Source organism: Adiantum capillus-veneris, chromosome 25, assembly GCF_014529385.1.
Source record: "Adiantum capillus-veneris isolate H3 chromosome 25, ASM1452938v2, whole genome shotgun sequence".
In the NCBI taxonomy this organism is placed as follows: Eukaryota; Viridiplantae; Streptophyta; class Polypodiopsida; order Polypodiales; family Pteridaceae; genus Adiantum; species Adiantum capillus-veneris.
The window spans coordinates 118,674,441-118,701,239 of NC_140955.1; the positions used below are offsets into that span (position 1 = coordinate 118,674,441).

At 43.0% G+C, this 26,799-nt stretch overlaps 1 protein-coding gene and 1 pseudogene across 1 annotated transcript; both read right to left on the reverse strand.

The window, feature by feature from the left end:
* Nucleotides 1-20,999: 20,999 nt before the first annotated feature.
* LOC147425543 (uncharacterized) lies at nt 21,000-21,495 on the reverse strand (annotated as a pseudogene).
* Nucleotides 21,496-22,118: 623 nt separating this feature from the next.
* On the reverse strand, nt 22,119-22,609 carry LOC147425544 (uncharacterized). Its single transcript, XM_086500489.1, has one exon. The coding sequence runs from the start codon at nt 22,463-22,465 to the stop codon at nt 22,130-22,132; it is 336 nt and encodes a 111-aa protein (XP_086356615.1). The 5' UTR covers nt 22,466-22,609; the 3' UTR covers nt 22,119-22,129.
* Between the last annotated feature and the right edge of the window lie 4,190 nt (nt 22,610-26,799).

The window sequence follows — 26,799 nt, forward strand, 5'->3', positions numbered from 1 at the left end:
AAGGAGAAAGAAGGAGTTACATCACAAAGTGACCATGGACTAGAAAAGAAGACAAAGGAGACCAAGGAGGCTAAGAGGACTCGACGTCGTATCAACCTCCAAGACTTCCCTCTTGGACATGGAATGGCTCCATACAACCTGTTGGAAGACATGAGAGGTAAGGGTCCTGATATCTCATGGCCTCAATTTCTTGCATTATGTCCACAAGTTAGGAGGGATTTGACAAGGGTAATTAGCACTAGGAGAAAGGTGAAAGAGAGTGTGCCTGTTGTAAAAATTGCACAAGCTGAAATGAATGAGGACATTACACCTGTGCTAGATTGTTACATAAAAGGGAGATTGGTTAGGAAAGGTCTAGTGGATGGGGGTGCACAAATTTTCATCATGACAGAGGGACTCATGCAAAAACTAGGCATGCACATCCATGAGACACCTGAAATTAAGGTCAAGATGGCAAACAATAGCAAGGCTAGGTGCGTAGGCATTTGTAAAAATGTTTTTGTGGAGGCCTTTGGCATTAAGAAGGCAGTGGATTTCTATGTCATGTCTACCAAAGGAAATGGTTACCCATTTATCCTAGGGAGACCATGGCTAATGAAAATGCGAACTTTGCAGGATTGGGAGAGTGGAAAGCTAATTTGCAGGAACGACAATCATAAGAAGGTTGTCTTTGACATGAAGGAGCAACGCCAAGAGGAGCTCCATGAAGAATCATCTCAAAGTGAGACGGTGGACCGATAACACTTCAAAAGAAGAAAGTAGCGGCAGCATTACTGAAGAGGAGTCTTCCATCGAAGTCATGGGGGTAAGGTTTAAGCCAACCAACCAAGAGACCTCTTGTCAAGGTTTGGAGGAGGTAGGTTCCCAAGGGAACCAAAAAGTGGAAGATGAAAGAATGCTATAAGGTATGCTATCTACAACACTTACAAAGGATGAAAGAGAGGAGTTCAAATGTGTGCTAAGGAAATTTCCTAGGCTTTTTGCTAAAGACTACACTGATGTGCATGGAGTAGCTGTTGTTCAACACAAAATTGAGTTGAAGCCAGAGGCCACACCTAAGGCTCAAAAGCTACGAAGGCTAGGAGTCATCAAGGAGCAGGCTTTACTCAAGGAGGTAAGAAAGCTTCTAGCAGCAGGCTTCATTTATCCAGTGGAGAATTCAGAGTGGGTCTCTCTCGTTGTTTTCACTCCTAAGAAAAACGGAAATTGGAGGGTGTATGTGGATTACCATCCACTCAATGAGGCAACAAAAAGAGATCACTTTCCCCTCCCATTTCAGGATGAGATACTAAATGAGGTAGCTGGTCATGAGAAGTACATTGTGTGTGATGGCTACTCAGGCTACTTTCAAATAGGTATCGCATTGGAAGATCAATTGAAAACAACCTTTATCACTCCTTGGGGTTGTTATGCTTTTAGAGTCATGCCATTTGGTCTGACAAATGCTCCTGCAACATTCCAACGTTTCATGAACATGGTGTTTCAAGCATTCTTTGGAAAGTCAATTAGGGTGTTCATTGATGATTTCTGCATTTATAGCTCAAAATCATTGCATCTACAAAGGGTAGAAGAAGGTTTAAAGAAGCTCTACGCCATGGGAGGTCAACTCAACCCCGACAAGTGCCACATAGGTGAGGATGAAGTGATCTTGCTCGGTCACAAGGTTTCCTATAAAGGCATTGAGGTGGATCCTTCAAAGGCAAAGGCTCTTATTGAGCTCCCATCACCGAAGAGTCTTAAGGAGGTCATCTCTTTCATTCAGAAGGTGAAGTATATGTCACGCTTCATTCACTTAGCCTCGGAGTTGCTTCATCCTTTGCAAAAGTTGACACAACAAGTAGAATTTGCATGGTCTGATGAGCTTGAAGAGTATTTTTGTAACATAAAAGTCATTTTGTCATTTTGTAACATAAAAGTCATGATGCTTTCTCTCATGTTTGTGGTGAGAAAGTTTAGATCCTACCTGCTACCAAAACCTTTTGTAATTCTCACTGCAGAAAATTTGTTCCCTTGGGTGTCATCTCAAATGAATCTTAGTACTAGGATCTCAAAGTGGATTATGGAGTTGCAAGAGTTCCAATACTCTTTCAAGGTAGAAGATAGTGTGCGTGCACAATTGGCAGGGATTCTCACTTATAGGGTACATGAGAAGAAAATTAAGGTGCCTCAAGTAAAGACCCTACCATTGCCACCACCAAAAAGTATTCCCAATGCTTTTACCTTGTTCTTTGATGGAGCTTTTCGACGAGCCACAGGGAAAGCAGGGGGAGGGCTAGTGTTGCTCAACTCAAGTGGAGAGGTGGTCATGAAAGAGAAGGTCAATCTACTAGGTTCAACTAGCAACAATGAAGCAGAATACAACACACTACTTCATGGTTTGAAGATGTGCATTGGCCAAGGGATAAAACGTCTCATGGTAAAGGGAGATGCACTTCTCATTGTTAAACACATTTTAGGCATTTGGGCATGCAAGAATGAAAGCTTAAGGACAAAAGTTCATGCCATCCGTAGGATGTTTAATCAGTTTGAAGAAGTGCAACTATATCATATTCCGAGGAAACAAAATGAAGATGCCGATTTACTTGCACAACAAGCAGTTACATGTGTTGAGAGAGAAGTGCAGGTCATCATGGTGGCAGCAGCTGTCAAGCAACCGAGATACCAGGGATTGGAGTCATTGGCTCCCATTATTGGCTACATTTTGGAGGGTGAGTTTCCACAAGACTTCACGAAGGCTCAGAAGAGGAGACTCATGAAGAAGGCAAGTTTCTATCTCTTCCTAGAAGGCTCCCTCTATCAAAGAGGGAAGGATCAAGTGTGCAGAAGAGTACCAACTATCGAGGAAATTCCAGCCATTCTAAAAGGTTTGCATGAAGAGGCATGTGGTGGTCATTTTGCCCAAGAATCAACTGTGAAGAAGATTTTGCTTGCGGGGTATGTTTGGCCAAGCTTGCATGTGGATGTTCAACATTGGTGTAAAAGCTGTCACAATTATCAGATAAATGGAAATAGAAGGTTGGTGCATGGCCCGAGGCAAATAGTGCTTGCAAATGGACCCTTTGAAAAGTGGGGCATTGATGCTATGGGTCCTCTGCCTAGGACAAAAAATGGTAAACTCTACATTCTAGTGGCTGTAGACTATATGACTAGGTGGGTGGAAGCTCAAAGTGTGGCAAGAGTGAATAAGAGGACAGTTAGCAAGTTTGTGTATAATCACATTTGTTGCAGATTTGGCACACCTTTGGAGATTGTTTCTGATAATGGTCCAGGGTTTAGGAAGGGCTTGCTCATAGAAGTTTGTGAAGAGCTTCACATTCTACATCGTCATAGCACACCATACTACCCACAGTCAAATGGTTGGGTGGAGAAGGCTAATGGTGTCATTGCAGGAATCATTAGAAAGATGGTACAAAACAAGACAAAATTATGGGATGACTTCTTGGATGGTGCCTTGTGGTCATATCGAACCACATATAGGGAAGCCACGGAGTTCACACCATTTCACTTGGTCTATGGTCAAGAGGCTTTGCAGCCTATCGAGCTCAGCATTCCAACAATGCGACTTCATGGCAAAGGAGCACAAGATGATCAAGAGGTATGGATGGATCGACTTCTTACGTTAGTGGAGCTTGAGTGGAAAAGAGAAGCAGCATATGAGTGCTACAAGAGGAAAGCCACACAAGCGAAAGAAACGCACGACAAGAAACTGAAGGACAAAGGCATCAAGGAAGGAGAGCTTGTGCTAAGGTATGACAATCGTTTTGATGCCAAGTTTGAAACTAGATGGAAAGGGCCATACATAGTCAAGAAGGCTTTCAATTCTAATTACTATCAGCTTATGGACTTGAATGGTAAAGAGCACTCTAGGAAGGTAAACGGGGATCGCTTGAAGCCCTATTTGAGTCGCCTTCTACCAAAGGATCTACCAAAGATCTGTCCAAAGGCCGTTGTCTCATGTAAGTATTATTACATGAAGCATGAGTGTAACTCTAACCAAAATTGTGAGGGGCCAAACAATGAAGATCTCGTCAAGCACTCTGAAGCACTCTCTTTGGAAAAGATGCTCTATGATGGTACATGAATATACCATCATCCTGGGGGAGGGCTAATGATAGCCGTTTTTTGGCTCTCCATAATTGCCATACTAAGTTACTCCACCCTACCAAATTCACCCAAACGCTATGGCTATCCCTACCATTTCACTGTACATAGGCGTGTGTGAGTTAGGGGGCTTTTCCCATATCTTCTTAAAAACCCTCAGCTAGCTAGTCACTGGGCTAGTTGAGCCAAAAAAATAAAAAAAATAAAAAAATAAAAAGTATATTATGGCCTCTTTGTGTGTAAATATTTCATTGTATATATGGCCTAAATATAGGGATTTTTTATAATTATTTTGGTATTTTATTTAAATATTTCTACTTAGGTGTGTGTTTTATTAAACCTATGTACACCTTCTTTCATTCTCTTACACCATAATTATATTTTTTGCCAATATGTACATACTCTAACCTCATATTTTTCCTTTATACAAATCACTCCCACATTTTCACCCTCACCCTCGTGAAAACAAAAAATTGATTTCTACTCATTGGTTACTTTTATTATATTATTTACTTGCATACCTTTTCCTCTTTCACTGAAAATAATTCAAGGAGGGACCATATCATATGATTCCAATATCTTTCCATATCCATAACTCCTCCATATTTTTATTATTATTTTTACTCATTATTCTAACACCATGTGCTCATTGAGCTAAAGTCCATGAATAGTCCATACACTAGTCCCACCATGTATATATTTCTTTATTCACCAATAATCCTCCTCCATGCATGGGTCAAGGGCAACTTGGATGCTTTGTATTATAATATGACAAAGGAGGGGCTCACTCTTGGATGCATTGTACAAATTCAACAAAGGAGGGGGCCACTAAAAGACTTTTGCAGGCATAAAAACAGGCTTTTTGGTGAGAATTTTGGCACCTATCTCCACTCCGAATTTGGAGCGGTGGTCAAAAGAGAAAATGTAGCCCACGCTCTGAATAATCACCTCAAAGTTTTTCATGATTTTTGGAGCTACCAGCGGTGAGCTATGATTTTTTTGAGTGGACCCCAGTCTGCCCACTTTTCTCACAAGTAGCCCTTAGTCTTCTCTCACCCTTCCACACACCTACTCACTCTTACACATCCCTCCCTCTCCTTCCCTCACTCAAACCTGCAATTTCCATGGCTTCTCCCACCCTCTTCACCATTACCCTTCTCTCTTATCCCTATAGTTCTTTTATGAACCTCTACATACATACACCCTCTCCATGTCTCTCTCTATTGCTTCTATGTTACAATTTCATTTACCTCTCCTAAAAATATCTAAAATTCAGCATCTTAACCATGATAACTTCTGCAAATTGAGGATTTTTCATCAACAAATCCTCTTTTCATCGTGGTTGTCAACCGTGGCGACGGCGTAAAGAAGCGAAGAAGAAGAAGAAGACCAGCGGTCATTTTTTCCACAATCTACACAAGGGTGAGTTCAAGCTTCTTCAAAGCTTCACCATCTCAATGATTCTCTTTTAATTCACCCCTCTTCCTTCATCAAATCAACTCATCCTACCCATTGTAAATGTATCACTAACAATTCTAGTGATTATTACCACTAACAACTAACTTCTCTTGTAAAAATGCACCCATACTATCAACATATGGAGTAGGCAACTGCACAAGTAAAACAAATTCACTCACTCCCATGGAAGTTTCTCTCCTTTCACCACATCAATAATTCTCTTACTTGAGCCCACATCCATGTGACTCAAGAGAAAAGAGAGACCCCATTCTCATTTGAAATTCATAAAAATTCATAATCCTTGATCTTTCCTAATAAAATTGATTAGGCTTAATCCTAATCAAGGCTTCTAAAACCTATAAATAGAACCCATTCCTCCTTGTAAAAGATATCACTATACCATTGCACACTAGATTGAGCGTACCACACGCCAGTTCTATCTTGGTTGTAAAGAGAGAGTAAGCTTTCTATACACCATCACCTTGGTGCATAGAAAAGCTTGAGCTAGTTTGAGTGAGTGCGAGTAGAAGATATTCTTCCTACCATTGTTGTATCTACCCCAACATCAATGAATTGGTAGTTTTGAGTGCAATTCATGTCCAAAGGCTCACGCTTCTCCTCCAATTTGGCTTGGCAAACTCATTCAGCTTCATAAGGTGACTTGTTTCATTGAAGGTTGTTGTTTTGTTGCTTGTGATTCATTGGCTATTGTTTGGCTACCATTGTAAAAGGGTGGATGGTGAGAGGACTCCCATAACCCTAAGACAATGTGCTAGTGATGCTATAACCAAATCTTGTCACTTGATTCCGCAAGCTCTAAGTTCCTTTTTGTGCAAAATATAATGTTGAAGCTAAGTTGTACACTCTCTCTCTCTCTCTCTCTCTCTCTCTCTCTCTCTCTCTCTCTCTCTCTCTCTCTCTCTCTCTCTCTCGCTCGTGTTTTAGTGTGTGAGAGTGTTCCATTGGTGTTAGGGTTAGTGTAAATTCCTTGCTTGTTTGTGGGTTGCTCTAACGATTCTCCTCTTTTGCGTCCTAGTTCGCTCTTAAACTAGGTGGTGCCCCTTGTGTAGTTGGGAGTTGGCTGTGGGTTTGTTGTTTTGGTTTGTGTTGTGTTGTGCCCCAGCCCCATTGAGCAGCACGAGAGCCTTGATGGGTATCTAGAGGTTGCTCTTCTTGTTGCCCGCCCCGGACTGCCTCAATACAAAGAGAGGGGAATGCAAGATAGCCACACACACTAAACACAAACGTTCACCACACCAGAGAGAGGTAAAGAGCACAAATCAACTTGAGAAACTCAGTAGCACACAAAGCTTGGTGAGAAATAGAGAGACAACACAAAACTTGACCTTGTTGCCAATATACAAATTGTCTTAGGGTCATGGGAGCCCTCTCACCGAGCACCCTCTTACAATTGACTTTTTAGGCAAACAATTCAACAAGCCCTCAAACCACCAAGCATGAAATGGCACAACAGACTTCAAGGACAATATACCTTCAACCACCTGATGAGACAACTTATCAAGTCAATTTGGAGAGAAGAGTCGTAGTTCTTGCATAAAATTGCACCCAAAAGTATAATTCTTATTTATGCACAAGAGTAGGCTACAAGTGTGATGAAGAGTATGGAATCACTCCACTCCTCTAGATGGCATAACTAACTTCAAGATTCTCCATGCACCTATGTGTAGTGATAGAATAGAGTGCTCACAATGCACACACTCTACACAACTAGGCTTGAAGAGTAGTGTGTTATGTGTGGAGAATGGTGTGGTGTAGTGTGATCATGTGATCATTTACAAGGGAGAGAAGGGCTCTATTTATAGGTTTAGAAGCCCCGATTAGGATTAGACCTAATCAAGTTTATTTGAAGAAATCAAAGATTATGCATATTTCTATCTTTTAAATGAGGGTGGGTCTCTCTTATCCTTTGAGTCACATGGATGTGGGCTCAAGGGAAGAGAATTATTGAGGATGAAAGGAGAGAGGATTGAGTGAATAATTTGGGAGTGCCTACTCTAATAGATAGTAGAGGGTGCCTACTCTAATAGATAGTAGAGGGTGCATTTTACAATAAGGTTAGTAATAATCACTACAAAATATTTACAAAATCATTCACCAAATTGTGAGATATATGATGAGCAAAGTTAGAGAAGGGATAAGCTTGTAAAACGAGGTTGAAGCTTTGGAGAAGTTGACATTCACCTCTTTACAGCACCGGTAGAAGAAGCGGTCAGCATGGCAAAGTAGCGCGTGTCGATGAAGCTAAGTTATCTTCAAACCTCGGAAAATTCATGATAAAAGCCTTCATTTGTAGAGGTTAACCTTGGATTTTTGCATATTTTTTGGAGTTCTTTACAAAGCTAAAGAGGGTATGGTAATATGGACATATATGTAGAGAGAAAGGGGAGCACATAGGGGTGTAGAAATGGAGGATGAAGGCTATGGAGGTGTGAGAGAAGTGGCAATGGTGAAGAGGGTGAAATAGAACATGGGAGTTGCAGGTTTGGGTGTGGGAAAGAGAGGGAGGTGTGTGTAAGAGTGAGTAGGTGTGTGGAAGGATAAGAGAAATAAGAAGATTTTTTGGTGTATGAGGTGGCAGTTCTGAAGTCGGCCATAAATTTCATGTAAAATCGCCCTTGATTTCATAATTTTTGAAAAAATTATGAAAAAGACTTCAGCTCATGAACTACATTTTCTCTTTTGGACACAGCCTCAAATTTGGATTAAAAAAAGTGCCAAAATTCGAGCAAAAAGTTGTCCCTGCAGCACCCAATAAGGCTTGAAGTGAGACACTTTTTGATTTTTTTTCCTTTGTAGTCTTCCAAGTGAGCCCCCCATACATCAACCATGACCTAATATTGCCAAGGAGCTTACACACATGTATGGTATAGGATAAGTATCAAATATAATATATACTTGTGGGATAAGAAGATAGGCTAGCTAGTCATGAAAAACGGACACATGGGATGCATGGTGGCAAAATATATAAAATAAAAGGAGAAAAATCATGAGGGAAGGGACCCTTAATTATTCTCTACTTTGAGTGATTTATGAAATTTATTTGAAAATGAAATCTATGTACTTATGAATATTTATCTAGGAGGGATTTGGAAGTTTCCAATTGACCCAAATTTTATCAGAATCTGCAGATAAATGCCTCATCAGGGACAAAAGTTTCAGCTAATCTCGACAAGTCAAATCCAAAAGCCAACAAAGCCCATAGTGTTCAAATAGCTACATGTGATGAAGATCACATATGCATATCAAGATGCACATGGTAACTAATATCAGTAATTATTCTCTACTTTGAGTGATTTATTGAATTTATTTGAAAATGAAATCTATGTACTTGTGAATATTTATCTAGGAGGGATTTTGAAGTTTTCAATTGACCCAAATTTTATTAGAATTTGCAGATAAATGTCTCATCAGGGACAAAAGTTTCAGGTGATCTCGACAAGTCAAATCCAAAAGCCAACAAAGCCCATAGTGTTCAAATAGCTACATGTGATGAAGATCACATATGCATATCAAGATGCACATGGTAACTAATATCAGTAAGGTCATGACCTTGTACAAACCCATACGGATGGCCCGACTGAAGTCAAAGACTATCTGAAGATGATGCAAAGCCTCAAGATGCCAGAACACGTGGCACAAAATTCAAAGTCAACGAGAGATACAATCCAGAAAGCTACACAGAAGTCACCACCAAAATCTCCTCGAAAGAGACAAATTCTGCCAGAAAGTACAATGGATATTCTAAGATCAAAGGTTACCTAGATGCAGGAAGACAATGCTCAACAATTGCAAAAAGGTGCAGTATCACAGCCAATGGAGCCAACATCGATGAAGCAGGTGGTCAAAGCAAAGAAAATGCAGATAAAGCTCAATAAAAGGACACTACCACCACATGAGAATCAATACATATAGAAAGAAATTCTGTGAAGATCAAGTGCAACAACATTATTGGTGAAAACGAAGAAAAGATGTTAAATGAAGTAAAGCTAGATTTTCAACTAGACAAGAACCTCATGTCTTTTCACACTTAGAAAAGATGTGGCTAACCACAGCTGGAAGATGCTCCTGAATTTGTGAGCATATCAGAAAACAAACGAGCAGAATGCTAGGGAATCATCACAGCTCAATTCCATGTGATGACTACAAAGGATATGACAGATGATATCATAATGGGAATGCCGATGGCCGAGAAGATGCTAGAGATACAAAATGTAAATAGGATGCAGTCCTCAAAGACAACCAAGAATGAAGACCAAGACTGGTCACCCGTGGACGACAGCACAAAGTCCTCAAGCACAGTTAAAATGGAGACTTATATCAAAGTAGATCTTATTGAAGATGATTCATCTCCATCAAACAGAACTTCAGAAGACCTTAAAGCAAATTAGGCAACAAGTGAAAATCAAACAGAGCACAGAGCAACCACGATAGCTATTGAGCAGAGAATGCCACCAAAACCAAAAGTTAAGAAGAATGAGGTTGCAATAAGTCAAGACGCAATAGGAAGTCCAAAGATCAATCACTCATTGCCAATTGAATCAGCTATAGTAAGTCAAAGTGGAAGATAAAGTCTCAAGTCACCCTCCATAGAGACACAGTTAGATTAAGATGAGACCATGGCAAAAGCTGGACAAAGATCTTCAATAGAACCAAAAATGCCGGATTTCGAGTTGCAAAAGTCACAACGATCGAAGAAAAATCTTGCAAACAAAGGTAAAGCTAAAGTGGACCCTCCACTAATTAGCAAAGAACGTATGACAACACATGCCTCTACATCAAAGAACCCTCATGAATCAGCTTCTTCAAGCAAGTCAGGCTTTCAAAATTTCAAGTCAATTGCTGACCCAACTAAAATCTCTAAGGAGACACCCAGAAAAGCAAAGATATTTTAGCCAAAGTTCTCAAGAAAGCAAAGGAAAGTCAAGCAAGTGTTTGTTCCGAGCAGTTTAGTCAAAGTCAATGATCCGATTTGGATTAAAGATAGAAAATCAACACAGAAAGACAAACACATGGGATGGATAGCATCACAATGGAGCTTAAAAGAACAAAAGTACTGTGGAGGTAACAGTCAGATATGGGTTCCAAAACCGCAGGTTAGAGCATATGAAGTAACGTCAAGTTCCTCCCAAGAACGAAGGCCCACAAGGTATCAACTTTGACAATATCCTAGGATACCTAAGAAGCAGGTATACAACAAAACACAAGTGAAAGATGCTAAAGTCAACCACAACTTTCAAGAGGATACAAAACAAAGACGGATTTCAAAGAATCTTCCTCTTGGACAAGGATTCTACACAGGTTATACAAAGATTTGGCTACCAGTCAACCACAAGCCAACTACAACTACACCAGGCTTGCATGAAGATCTCAAGAACTCAACAAAACCTAGAACAAAGCAAAGTCAAGAAAGGAGATACAAAGTTCATCAAAAGATTTGGATTCCAAAGTCTTCCAATACTCCTAGTCAAAAGCCAAATGCCAACAATGAAGAGAGGCATACAGCAACATCAAAGACTCCTATCAACAGGCCCAAATATTGGAGAATCAAACAGATAATGGAGTCTTCAACGTCAACGAAGGACAACCCAACCAATGCAAATGCAGATTCAAAGATGATAAAACAGGTATGACAAAAGAAACCTTCAATGCTAGCTTGGTCTTTCACTAATACTCTTTTTGAGGATTCAAGATTACTTTTACCTGAAGAAATTTTTGTAGTAAGCACAAGAATGTAAAAAGTCAAGTCGCTAGGGTGCAAAAAACACTCTTTGGCATAGTCAGAGTCGGACTGTTGAGCCATAAAATGAGCAAAGCATTAGTCCCCAAGCTTCAAGTCATATTAAACTATGTGCTAAGAGTCGTAGTTATTACGCTTACGCGCTCAAGCTGGAAGAGTGAGCATATCGAAAGTCATGTTGCTCATGCTGGATGAGATGAGCATAAGATCGAAGTCTATTAACTTACAATTGGTGGAGTGTCATAGAGTCCAACACTCATGCACAGTGCACAGTAAGATGAGAGCACATATCCTCATCAACGCAAACCATTCTTAAAGGGGTGCCAGCTTGCAAATCCATGTCATATGCTTTTATAGCTACACCATCTTTCTGAATAACCCCTCAAAATCTTTCTTGCATAGCATATTGTTTCCCATGCATTTCTGTGTATGCATAAATATGATGTCCCATCATTGGACATATGCATTATACATATGCATATGTCCAATGATATCCCATCATTGGACATATGCATTAGACACTCTTTTTTGCTTCCACCTATGCACCTTGAGTGAACTCAAACAGGCAAACCAATGTTGCATCATGCTACCCTCTCATATTTGCTACCTTTTAATTCCATAATATATCATCAAATAATCCCTTGAGTACTTTATTAATATTTTCCATGCTAATAAGTACTCCAATAATGCGCTGTTGGGGGATATGTGCTCGCTACGTGAGCCGGGCAGGCGCCTCTGGCTGTGGGAGGTGTGAAAGAGAAAGAACAAGAGACACTGATAGCTCTGGCAATCACCACAATCATCAATTAATTGAATATTACTTTTGAGTACAACTTATTCCTTAGCCAAGCGAGATGTTAACAACACCGTCACTTGGATGATCTGCTAACTAGGAGTTTAAACTCCCATTTTAGGGATTAACCGGGCCGTTAACGACACCGGACTTAACAATTATTTAATAAATCTTTAGCTGATGACGGTGACAAAAAAATCCCTCGTCTTTTTATCTACTTCATCTGCCCTTGGATTTTGCAATCTTAAATTCTGCTCACTGCTTCAATTACCATCAGTAAGTTCCAGACTTCTAGTTATATCTTTCCTTAGACTCCGGTTCCGGCTTCAGCTACTACGACTTCTACTCCAACTCCTCCTTGAATTTCCTGTTGTGCCGTCAAAGAGGGATAAAGAGAGACATTTCTCTTTCTGCTTGATGTCGAGAGTGAGAGAGATAGCCTTTGCCTTGCCTCTCAATGCTTTGTAATAGCCAACGATGAGCCAAGAGAGAGAGAAATAGAAAGAGTCCTCGCTTTGCCTCTCTAACACGAGAGCGAGATCGAAAGCCAAGATGGTGAGCCACTTCTTCCTCCAACTTCTTTGCATGCCCTACTCTGGTAGAGTATTCCCGCCTCCGGTCTCCTTTGTCAAGCCGAGGTTACTTCCTTCTCCTCCTCGACTTGATCTCAAGCATGAGAGAGAGAGAGAGAGAGAGAGAGAGAGAGAGAGAGAGAGATCCATTGCTTCCTCCTCCCGTTCTCCCTTCTTCTTACCCTTCGCTTGCTCCCTCCTTGAGCCCCTTCTTGTTATATGGTCCTGAGTCCTCCTTGTTCGCTCGTTGATGCCTCCAATTATTGAACCCCCCTCAAAATTACCCAATTTTTGCCCCACCACGCAGTCACAACGCCGTGTGACTTACATGGCGTGGGAGCAGAGACTTGATGATGTGGCAGCTCAGACTTGAAAATCCACAGAATTCGACGACTCCGACATCAAAAGGTGGCACCTCGGCATGTCCAAAAAATTCCGCTCCATGGTTGCACTCATCCAAGCTCGATATGAGCCACTACGAGATTCTCTTTCTCCATCCTGCGCTCGTCCTCTGTCTGCCTACCATCTCTTTGTTTTTTGTTCCTTGGTTCACACTCAATAAAAACCCTTTTTAATTTCTTGGGTGGCCTTTGGCCCTTTTGACACCTCTTGGGCGGCCCCCTCCTCTTAAGGTTATGGGTGGGCGACCCTTTGACCCTTCATTCTTAAGGGTACCACATTTGGTGTACATATTGGCAAAGCATTTCCAAGCACAACATCTTTCTCGAGAAACCATTGTCTAACATTATCATATCTCCGCAATCAATACGCTCCATAAGATGTCATTTAGGACTATGAGCTCATCAAGTGCTTTCGTAATGGCACCACTTTTAGCATGCATAATCTAGCAAGGCATTGCTAAGCATGACATTTTAATGCTTCTCGAGCTTAATCCAATTAGCATATTTATCATCCAAGGCACTGAGCACATCAGTCGTATCTTCATTAGCTGGTCATGAAATACAATTTAATTGAAGCACCAGTTAATAGTGCACTGCAAGAGATGAAATACCGAACAAGATTCGAGTTCCCAAAACTTGACTGAAGCTCAAAATTTCCCAGATGGAACTCCATACGAGCCGACCAGATTGGTACGGAACCGAACCCCGGTGAATCTTTAACGGCCAATATCTTGGCGAATGATCGGAACTCCGATCACTGATCTGAAAAGACCGACGTGCTCCACAAAGTGAGCACTTCAAGCCCGTGCATTCATTTCATTTCTTTCACCCCAGCTGTAGTTGCCCAATCTGGTATGGATCTGCAATCAACTTAAACTTCAAACTTCCATAACTTCTAAACCGTAGCTCCAATCGACGAGCCGTAAAGACAGGCTGGGTCACTGCAAGCATACTCATTTTTGGCATCATTGAGGCATCTATTGGCTCTTTTAAGTCGCATTTGGCATACATTAATCATTAAACTTGGCTTGCTAACAAGCCTTGATCACTGCTCAATAAATGTGTAGGCTTCAAAGAATCTTAGCCTGCATTCCTTTGCTCTTTTTCCCATCATGGAAGTGGATTTGCACGACATCCACCCCCTTTGAACCTGCACAGCTTGCGGTTTGTGCCAACATCACTTCAATCTGCATCTGCTACAGGTATCTTAAGCTCTTTCTATCATCAGTCTCACATTACTGGTAAACATATGAAAAATGAATACGGCTTATACCTTATCATCAATGTTCTAGGTTAATCAACTGCCCATAAAAAATCTCTGAACCATATCTGCCGTATCTTCAAAGCATTCAATTATGAAAAACCTGTTGAGTGAACCCCGCTAGACTCAAGTGCTCCAGTTAATGATGCACACCGATTGACCAGTAAGCTCACTTTAGGGAACCCTGTCAAGCTCAAGTATGCTTACTCTATCTGCACACGGAATGGCCGTCAAGTTCTTTACTTCAAGTTCTAGTAGCAGAACCAACTCAAAAGATGTGAAGATACTTCATCATTGTCCAAAGAAGTCAATTGGAAGCCAGCCATGTAATCTTATTGAATGCATAACCAAAAACTCTTCTAACTTAGCATAATCTAGGAAGCAAAATCTTATACCATGCAACCTGCTACATCAGATAGCTGGTACTCTTCAAATCTTCAATTAGCACTTTAGTAGCCCCCGGGATCAAATGGGAACTCAATCATTTGTCCCATTGTGAGCATTCCTTTAAAAATATTGCACTATCCTCCAGGATCATAGGAAAAATACTGTAAGAATTTCCAATCAGTATAGCATAAACATATATTAACCCATAAATCTTCACACAAATCGCCTGGATCATATGGCATATAAGTCAATTTCCCTGGACCATGCATATATCTATCACCTCCTGGGTCAAAAGCTAGCTCAAAATCTCCTACATCATAGGGTAATATCAGATCCCATATATCATCAGGTAGTCCCATATATCATCAGGTAGCCCTAGATACTGCCATATCCCCTGTGCAACTGGCTCATCCAATTGTCGATCATCAATCACAGGTAAAAGCATTGGTAGTGCACCTTCACTTTCACTAGTATTGGAATCCCATTCATGCATACCTGAATACATCAAGTCTCTGGCAAAACTTTCTTCATTAGGATCAAAATATGCATCACAAAACAATTCTCTATCTTGTAGAGGCTCAAAATCAAGTAGAGCATCATCTAACAACTCCATAAGGTCATCATCTACTGCATCTAAACAAACTTGCTCATGCATGAATCTGGATTGATTGATATCATTAGCATCTGTGTTTGAGAACCCTTCCAAAGCTTCGTCCAGTAAGCACATAAGATCTAGGTCCACCGCTTGAGATCAAGGCCCCTCCATCTTGCACATCTCGGGCTGCTGTAAACTAAGATTTCCACATGTGACATGCATACTAAATGCATCTGTTGTAAATTTCTCTTTAAGTCTTTCACCCTCATCCAAATATCTTTGCACTTCTGTAGCACAAAGTTCAGCATGCACATTGAAAATTTCATCTACTGCCCTGTCTGTATCGTCGGCATAATGAAACCGATCATACTCATCAACAAGAGATTGCACTTCACTATGCGCCCCCTCTGAATCAACATCATCAATTTCATGATCATTCTGCCATAGTGTGATCCGTGTATCACAAATTTTTGATAGAGAAGAGGTTTTCTCCCCTTCTAAATCATCAGTAAATTCAGGACCAGTCTGCCAGATCGGTAGCTCTATGTCACAAAAGTGTGTCAAAGGAGTCTACACCCCCTCTGAATCATCATAATCATGTTCAAGATCAGTTTTCCAATTTGGTAGCTATGCTTCACAAAAACTTGTCAATGAAGGAGTCTGCACCCCCTCTGAATCAAGCACATACTCTTGCTTAGCCAAGTCCTCAAAATCTGGTACATCCAAATTCGGTAAATCTAGTATACCAAAATTTATGGTCTTGCTACTCTCAACAATAGCCGTGCTTTGCTTTGACCTATGACATCTGTATCATTAGTTAACTCTTTGGCAAAACCTATACCAGTATCTTCAATCACCTCTATGGTAGAATCTGTACCAGAAAATTTTTTCTCTAATTGTGGTTCAGTAGCAAAAGTATCAGCTGTAACTGAATCTTCCCGCATGTCTATCTGAATATGACTGCACTCATTCACCTGCACATCTTCCTCAACTTTAGCCAATTCATTATCTTGATCCCATGATTTCTTTTCTTCCTGTACTACAGGTATATGTTCTTTGAAAAATTCACCCTATGTAGTTTGAGGTTGTAGAGTTTCACCCTCAAGGACTTCTACTTCATGCAAGGCATCTGCAAACCCCAAATTTTCATACACAGGTTTAACTATGTCTTCATCATTAGCCTGTAAGAAAGTAGCATCCTGCACAATAAACTCATCAATCAAAGCTTCTAACTTTGATCGTACTTGTCCTCGGATATCTACGTAGTCCGGTAGACTTGCACTCTGTTCTTGATAGCTTTCATACTGCTCATAACTTACATGTACGATAGCTTCTTTGAAATGTTTCCAGTTGCCGTTGCAAGCTCTGGTAACCTCTTGAATATGCTCCTTCACATCTGAACTCACTAACTACTCAAAAGATTTGATCATCAATTCTTCTGGTATCCCTCTTACCTTGGTCTCTAGCTCATAGCACTCTAGGTAGCCCTCTGGATCGTATCCATCAAAGAGTCGTCTCTCGTCGTATACTGCATCTAAAGCTGCATCCAAAGCTTCATCCATTTGATTTTTCTTCTTTACAATCTCTATTTCAAGCAGAGATTCTTGAACCAATTGAAGCATCTTCAAAAAATCTGGAACTGCTGACTTATCATCAAAACCATTTGTACTTAATTCTGCAATCATCTTCATCAACTACTCTGAATTCTCCATCTTTACCTCCCACCCCGGCTCGTTTCGCATCGAGTTCACCAAAGATGTCGGTGGATATGTGTTCGCTACGTGAGCCGGACAAGCGTCGGGCCTCTGGCTGTGGGAGGTGTGAAAGAGAGAGAACAAGAGACAATGACAGCTCTGGCAATCATTGCAATCATCAATTAATTGAATATTACTTTGAGTACAACTTAGTCCTTAGCCAAGGGGGATGTTAACAGCACCATCACTTGAATCATTTGCTAACTAAGAGTTTAAGCTCTCGTTTTCAGGATTAATCGAGCCATTAACGACATCGAACTTAAAAATAATTTAATCAATCTTTAGCTGATGACGATGGAAAGGGGGAAATGGGAAAACCACCAGCACACACTCTGAATGCCTCTCTATAGCCCAATGATCTCACAACACCCCTATCCCCTAGTAAACACACACCTTGACTCACAATCTAGCAATGACTATTGTTCAAGCCCGATCCCGACCAACCCTAACTGTGTACATCCGGTCGCAAAGCATACTACCAATTATCTTGACCTTTGACTCTTCAAAGCACCATATATTCACATATAAGCAATCACGACAAGCAATCTCGACCCCTTCAAACACCTCAAAACTGTTGGTAGACTCAAGCTTTCCCGCTAACCATCATACTCAAGATACCCACCACAACCATATGGGAAGCACTTGCTCAATCAACACTAATTAGAAGCACACATGCACTGATGCACCATTGAACACAGAAGCAAGAGAGAAAGCTAACATTGGTTTGGGAAAAGACCAAAACAATATGATAACAAAATGTCCCGATAAGGGATCCACGATGGTGGTACTTCAAAGATGTTAATGATACTCTTGTTTCAATGATTTTTCAATTTGCTGCAGCCTGCCTCCTTGCCACAGACTTCAACTATGGCTATTGGCCTTTCTTGATTTTGGATCCTCATAGCTCGCCCTTATTATCTTGCGACTGACGGACCGCCTCTTGCTCTGGAAGCAACCCTTATTATCTTGCGACTGACGGACCGCCTCTTGCTCTGGAAGCAACCACTTGATGGCTCTCTTGCATGCACTCTCCACCTTGGCTTCCGTTCTCGGTTACTGCATGTGACACACCACCATGATCCCCTACCCTTAAGCTAACGCTCGAAAGAGCTTCTCCTTTGTAGCTCTCGGACTTTTGCCAGCCTTCCACCGGTGCCTCTTTTGGCTGTCTCTTTTCATGCTTTGGCGTCCCTATCTTGGTCCCCTGCTTACGGCAAGACGACCCCCCTCTCCTCTGCAGCGTTGACCCCGCTCGCCCCTCTCCCTGCAATCGACTGGCTGTACACAGGCCCTCGCCACCTCAATGGCCACCCTTGGCCGCGCATCATCCACTTGACTGCTGCACAAATGGGCCGCTCACAATGGCCCCCGACCATCCAACTGTCGCGCTGGCTTGGCAGCCCCTCTCTGTTGGTGGCCCCTAAAGCCCGCCCTTCCTTGGCCCTCCTTACTGCAGCAAAAGCTCCTTGTATGCTCCCTTCCACCCTCTACAACATGGTGTAGCTTTGATCGGAGCTGTGCACAAGCCCAAGGAGCTCCCCAATGCTACTCTCGACGCTCCTTCTCTGACCAATTGCGACTCCCTCTTGCTCACAACCCTCATCCCCTGCAGATGGTGACCTAGCCTGGTCTTCTCAGACCCATCAACCAGTCCTTCAAAACCGCCCTACTAGCCACCTGCACCCCCCCTCGACTTGCCATCCTTGGCTCTCCCCAACTGGCCGTCTTCTCCTCCTCCAGATGGCGCTCCTTTCCCCATGAACTGCAGCCCGCCACCTCCTTGAACTGTAGCCCGCTGTTTTTTTTTTTATTAATAGCATTAAAAAACCTTGGGTGTCATGGCCCCATTTCACACGCCTGCATGCTTCCAATTGTCTACCAATGCCAAGAAAATTCAACTAGTTTGCCTTCGCAACATCAAAACAAAGTTTCAAGGCCTGCTCCACAAAAATGGTTCGTGGGTGACGAGATCTTCGCCTGCAGGAGCTGTGACGACCGATACGACCGTCTGACCACCTTGTGCTCCCATAATTCCCCATTGGACAAGTGCTTCTATTATTAAAAAAGCCTTTAGTTCAGCAAAATGGAGCATTCATATTGCATTTATAACATGCCATCTCCATGTGTTGATAACCTTTAAGCTCATCGGCCAGTAGAGCTCAGAATCCCCAACTTGACCTGCAAAATGCTAAATTTGGCATACATATCCCGACCATGCTTGTTGTACTGTGCATCAAGTAGCTGCTCAAGAGTACCGCCATCAACCTGCTGATTTCCACACACCTGCTATTGGCTTTTCCCTGGGATGACCAAATCTGGTTACACCATCATTGCCCACCCCCTCGTTGAGCATTTATGCTCAACCATAGTATTATTTAGGTAAAGTAGTACTGCATAGAGAGAATGATATAAAATAGCTACATAAACTGCATAAGAAAAATGATAATATAGTGGCTATATAGATAGGATGGAGATAGAGAGAAAGTCATTTGCTACTGCATCACCCACCAGGGTCAAATGGAAATCTCACAGCTTCCCCAAGCATGGCATAGAGTCCACCTGGATCAAATGTAAAGCATGGACTGTGGCCATCCACCTGTAAAACATGCATCTTCAAGCCTTCCTTTGAACTTGTAGGCCAATAGACACGCCACCCTTCCAGCTCTTTATAGCACGAAGCTTCGTCACCCTACATCCACAAGCCTTCGTGCCAGCCATAAACATGCTTTCGACCACTTGAAGCATTGATACCATAAGCCTCTATCATGCCATCTGTTACAGAATCCTCCATAATATATTCCCCTTCAAAAAAAACCTCTCAACTAACATAAAGATACCTATAAAGAAACCTCCAACAACATAGCTATCAATAGCATAGCATAAAGTAGCCAAACCCTGCCATTTGCCTCTACTTGCTGCATAGCCAAGCAAACATGATCCCTTTGCATACCTGCATCCAAATATTTTCAATTTGGCACCAAAACCAATTCTTCATACTTAAGAGCATGACCTACCCGAGCTTCAACCTGTTCTTCAAATACCTCATGTCCTGCATGGTTGGCGGCACCTTCCTATTTGCATGGAGCCTCGCTCTCATAGGCTGCACCCACATTAGTTTCCATAGAGTCATCTGCCGGAGAAAACTCTCCGCGGCTACACACAAACTCTGAAACTTCAAAGTACACCTTCACATGCCCATCAAGGCAAGGTTGCCCCACCCACTGGATAGACAAATCAACTTGACATACCTCCACTTCTGCTTCTAGCTTTTGCAATCCATCCTCAAAAACCTGCTCTTCAATTAGGTCAAATGCACAATCAAACCATACCTCTTTTCTCCAATATGGACTCACCATCATTGGACACAAGATAGGGCTGCTCGACTAGCCGGTTTACACAAGGCATAACACTATACTTCTCTTTGATCTTTAGCTGGCTGACAGGCAACTCGCATACATTGTTCATCACTTCATCCACATGAAAAACATCATAAGTTTAATTCATACCTAGAAGACAGGGATTTTGTCTCCCATGTAGCATCTGTATCCAAACTACTGCTAGAGCTATGAGAACTGTTAGACTCCTCTTCTGTTTTTGCCGATTCTTGCACCTCTGCTACCTTCCTCATTGCTGCCTCTCGAACCAACACTTCTTCTTTGAATTCTTTTATCACTTTGTCCTCTTGAGGAAGCAAACTGGGTGGCACCCTGAATATACCCCTCTGTATCCTTTGAGACCTGGTTGGCACTTCTTCTACCTCTTCTATCCTGGCATCAGCTTCACGTGCTTTGATCACATTCATATCAATACAAAAAGGATATTTTACCTCTTGATGCTCTTTAATCTGTTTGGGCTTAGATCCACTTGCTACTTGCTACCATGAATGCCGATTGTAGCAATCCTGCCTCCATCTTCTTCTTCATCTTTCGACTCTTTGCTCTGGCAACTTGGACAGCTTCATCAAAGGTCCTTGGATCTTCATACTCCACTCTCTCACTGACATAGGGATGCAAGAAAGATAGAAACCTTTCCTGCTTAAAATATCCCGCATTTGTTGCTTGGGTAGCAGTCGCAAAATCCCCCCAATAAGCTTCAAATTTAGCAACAAAAGCATCAAAATTTGCACTTATGTCCTGCTATAAACCTTTAATCTTTGCATCTGCTTTCGAAGTCGACACCACCTTTCGATACCTTTGTAGAAAGTTCTCTCGAAATCCTATCCAAGTCTGCTTGTGTGCATCTTCTAAACCATCAAACCAAACTTTTTCTTTACCTCGTAGCACCAAAGGTAGAGTCCGGAGCTTTGCTTCATCACCTGGCATTTGCAATACTGTCAGCATCAATAGCTCAAAAACGGCTATCCAGTCGTCTGCATCTTCATCTCCTTTGAACACTGGACCAAACTCCTGCTTCATCTTGACTCACAAACAATTTGTTAGGAAGCAACCAGTGGATCCTTAGTGGGGACACCACAAGATGGAAAGGGGGAAATGGGAAAACCACCAGCACACACTCTGAATGCCTCTCTATAGCCCAGTGATCTCACAGCACACCTATCCCCTAGTAAACACACACCTTGACTCACAATCTAGCAATGACTATTGTTCAAGCCCGATCCCGACCAACCCTAACTGTGTACATCCGGTCGCAAAGCATACTACCAATTATCTTGACCTTTGACTCTTCAAAGCACCATATATTCACATATAAGCAATCACGACAAGCAATCTCGACCCCTTCAAACACCTCAAAACTATTGGTAGACTCAAGCTTTCCCGCTAACCATCATACTCAAGATACCCACCACAACCATATGGGAAGCACTTGCTCAATCAACACTGATTAGAAGCACATATGCATTGATGCATCATTGAACATAGAAGCAAGAGAGAAAGCTAACATTGGTTTGGGAAAAGACCAAAAACAATATCATGGCAAAATGTCCCGATAAGGGATCCACAATGGTGGTATTTCAAAGATGTTAATGATACTTTTCTTTCAATGCTTTTTCGATTTGCTGCAGCCACAGACTTCAACTATGGCTATTGTTTAACCACAGCCCATACAAAGAGCTTTTGCTGCAGTAAGGAGGGCTAAGGAAGGGTGGGCTTTAGGGGCCACCAACAGAGAGGGGCCGCCAAGCCAGCGCAACAGTTGGATGGTCGGCGGCCATTGTGAGCGGCCCATTTGTGCAGCAGTCAAGTGGATGATGCGCGGCCAAGGGTTGCCAGTGAGGTGGCGAGGGCCTGTGTACAGCCAGTCGATTGCAGGGAGAGGGGCGAGTGGGGTCAGCGCTGCAAAGGAGAGGGGGGCCGTCTTGCCGTAAGCAGGGGACCAAGATAGGGCCGCCAAAGCATGAACAGAGACAGCCAAAAGAGGTGCCATCTGAGGTGGTGGGCTGGCAAAAGGCCGAGAGCTACAAAGGAGAAGCTCTTAGGAGTGTTAGCTTAAGGGCAGGGGATCATGGTGGTGTGTCACATGCAGTAACCGAGAATGGAAGCCAAGGTGGAGAGTGCATGCAAGAGAGCCATCAAGTGGTTGCTTCCAGAGCAAGAGGCGGTCTGTCGGTCGCAAGATAATAAGGGTGAGGTATGAGGATGCCGAAATGAAGAAAGGCCCCTTGTATGATCCCTTCCACCCTCTACAACCTGGCATAGCACTGATCAGAGCTCTGCACAAGCCGAAGGGGCTCCCCAATGCTGCTCTCCGCGCTCCTTCTCTGACCAATTGCGACTCCCTCATCCCCTGTAGATGGCGACCTCCCCTGGTCTTCTCAGACCCATCAACCAGTCCTTCAAAACCGCCCTACTAGCCACCTGCGGCCCCCCTCGACTTGCCATCCTTGGCTCTCCCCAACTGGCCGTCTTCTTTTCCTCCAGATGGTGCTCCTTTCCCCATGAACTGCATCCCGCCATCTCCTTGAACTACAGCTCGCTGTTTGTTTTTTTATTAATAGCGTTAAAAAACCTTGGGTGTCATGGCCCCATTTCACACGCCTGCATGCTTCCAATTGTCTACCAATGTCAAGAAAATTCAACTAGTTTGCCTTAGCAACGTCAACACAAAGTTTCAAGGACCGCTCCACAAAAATGGTTCCCGAGTGACGAGATCTTTGCCTGCAAGAGCTGTGACGACCGTCGACCACCTTGTGCTCCCATAATTCCCCATTGGACAAGTGCCTTCTGTTATAAAAAAGCCTTTAGTTCAGCAAAATGGAGCATTCATATTGCATACATAATATGCCACCTCCATGTGTTGATAACCTTTAAGCTCATTGGCCCATAGAGCTCAAAATCCCCAACTTGACCTACAAAATGCTAAATTTGGCATACATATCCCGACCACGCTTGTTGTACCATGCATCAAATAGCTGCTCAAGAGTACCGCCATCAACCTGCTGATTTCCACACACCTGCTATGGTGAGCCACTTCTTCCTCCAGCTTCTTTGCATGCCCTACTCTCGTAGAGTATTCCCGCCTCCGGTCTCCTTCGTCAAGCCGAGGTTACTTCCTTCTCCTCCTCGACTTGCTCTCAAGCATGAGAGAGAGAGAGAGAGAGAGAGAGAGAGAGCCGTTGCTTCTCCTCCCCGTTCTCCCTTCTTCTTACCCTTCGCTTGCTCCGTCCTTGCGCCCCTTCTCTCGCACCCCCCTCAAAATAACCCGATTTCTGCCCCACCACGCAGTCGACCACCTTGTGCTCCCATAATTCCCCATTGGACAAGTGCCCTCTCTTATAAAAAAGCCTTTAGTTCAGCAAAATGGAGCATTCATATTGCATACATAATATGCCACCTCCATGTGTTGATAACCTTTAAGCTCATCGGCCAGTAGAGCTCAAAATCCCCAACTTGACCTACAAAATGCTAAATTTGGCATACATATCCCGACCATGCTTGTTGTACCATGCATCAAGTAGCTGCTCAAGAGTACCGCCATCAACCTGCTGATTTCCACACACCTGTTATTGGCTTTTCCCTAGGACGATCAAATCTGGCTACACCAACGTTGACAAAAAATCCCTCGTGTCGTTTTATCTACTTCATCTGCCCTTGGATTTTGCAATCTTAAATTTTTCTCATTGCTTCAATTACCATCAGTAAGTTCCAGACTTCTGCTTATATCTTTGCTTAGACTCCGGTTACGACTTCAGCTACTACGACTTCTACTCCAACTCCTCCTTGAATTGCATGTTGTGCCATCAAAGAGGGATAAAGAGAGATATTTCTCTTTCTGCTTGATGTCGAGAGTGAGAGAGATAGCCTTTGCCTTGCCTCTCAATGCTTTGTAATAGCCAACGATGAGCCAAGAGCGAGAAAAACAGAAAGAGTCCTCGCTTTGCCTCTCCAACACGAGAGCGAGATTGAGAGCCAAGATGGTGAGCCACTTCTTCCTCCAGCTTCTTTGCATGCCCTACTCTCGTAGAGTATTCCCGCCTCCGGTCTCCTTCGTCAAGCCGAGGTTACTTCCTTCTCCTCCTCGACTTGCTCTCAAGCATGAGCGAGAGAGAGAGAGAGAGAGAGAGAGAGAGAGAGAGAGAGAGAGAGAGAGAGAGAGAGAGAGAGAGAGAGAGAGAGAGAGCCATTGCTTCCTCCTCCCCATTCTCCCTTCTTCTTACCCTTCGCTTGCTCCCTCCTTGAGCCCATTCTTCTTATATGCTCCTGAGTCCTCTCTGTTCACTCGTTGATGCCTCCAATTATTGCACCCCCCTCAAAATTACGCGATTTCTACCCCACCACGCAGTCAACCACCTTGTGCTCCCATAATTCTCCATTGGACAAGTGCCTTCTGTTATAAAAAAGCCTTTAGTTCAGCAAAATGGAGCAATAATATTTCATACATAATATGCCACCTCCATGTGTTGATAACCTTTAAGATCATCGGCCAGTAGAGCTCAAAGTCCCCAACTTGACCTACAAAATGCTAAATTTGGCATACATATCCCGACCATGCTTGTTGTACCATGCATCAAGTAGCTGCTCAAGAGTACCGCCATCAACCTGCTGATTTCCACACACCTGCTATTGGCTTTTCCCTGAGACGATCAAATCTGGCTGCACCAACGGTGACAAAAAATCCCTCGTGTCGTTTTATCTACTTCATCTGCCCTTGGATTTTGCAATCTTAAATTTTTCTCACTGCTTCAATTACCATCAGTAAGTTCCATACTTCTGCTTATATCTTTGCTTAGACTCCGGTTACGACTTCAGCTACTACGACTTCTACTCCAACTCCTCCTTGAATCGCATGTTGTGCCATCAAAGAGGGATAAAGAGAGATATTTCTCTTTCTGCTTGATGTCGAGAGTGAGAGAGATAGCCTTTGCCTTGCCTCTCAATGCTTTGTAATAGCCAACGATGAGCCAAGAGCGAGAAAAACAGAAAGAGTCCTCGCTTTGCCTCTGCAACACGAGAGCGAGATTGAGAGCCAAGATGGTGAGCCACTTCTTCCTCCAGCTTCTTTGCATGCCCTACTCTCGTAGAGTATTCCCGCCTCCGGTCTCCTTCGTCAAGCCGAGGTTACTTCCTTCTCCTCCTCGACTTGCTCTCAAGCATGAGAGAGAGAGAGAGAGAGAGAGAGAGAGCCGTTGCTTCTCCTCCCCGTTCTCCCTTCTTCTTACCCTTCGCTTGCTCCGTCCTTGCGCCCCTTCTCTCGCACCCCCCTCAAAATAACCCGATTTCTGCCCCACCACGCAGTCGACCACCTTGTGCTCCCATAATTCCCCATTGGACAAGTGCCCTCTCTTATAAAGAAGCCTTTAGTTCAGCAAAATGGAGCATTCATATTGCATACATAATATGCCACCTCCATGTGTTGATAACCTTTAAGCTCATCGGCCAGTAGAGCTCAAAATCCCCAACTTGACCTACAAAATGCTAAATTTGGCATACATATCCCGACCATGCTTGTTGTACCATGCATCAAGTAGCTGCTCAAGAGTACCGCCATCAACCTGCTGATTTCCACACACCTGTTATTGGCTTTTCCCTAGGACGATCAAATCTGGCTACACCAACGTTGACAAAAAATCCCTCGTGTCGTTTTATCTACTTCATCTGCCCTTGGATTTTGCAATCTTAAATTTTTCTCATTGCTTCAATTACCATCAGTAAGTTCCAGACTTCTGCTTATATCTTTGCTTAGACTCCGGTTACGACTTCAGCTACTACGACTTCTACTCCAACTCCTCCTTGAATTGCATGTTGTGCCATCAAAGAGGGATAAAGAGAGATATTTCTCTTTCTGCTTGATGTCGAGAGTGAGAGAGATAGCCTTTGCCTTGCCTCTCAATGCTTTGTAATAGCCAACGATGAGCCAAGAGCGAGAAAAACAGAAAGAGTCCTCGCTTTGCCTCTCCAACACGAGAGCGAGATTGAGAGCCAAGATGGTGAGCCACTTCTTCCTCCAGCTTCTTTGCATGCCCTACTCTCGTAGAGTATTCCCGCCTCCGGTCTCCTTCGTCAAGCCGAGGTTACTTCCTTCTCCTCCTCGACTTGCTCTCAAGCATGAGCGAGAGAGAGAGAGAGAGAGAGAGAGAGAGAGAGAGAGAGAGAGAGAGAGAGAGAGAGAGAGAGAGAGAGAGAGAGAGAGAGCCATTGCTTCCTCCTCCCCATTCTCCCTTCTTCTTACCCTTCGCTTGCTCCCTCCTTGAGCCCATTCTTCTTATATGCTCCTGAGTCCTCTCTGTTCACTCGTTGATGCCTCCAATTATTGCACCCCCC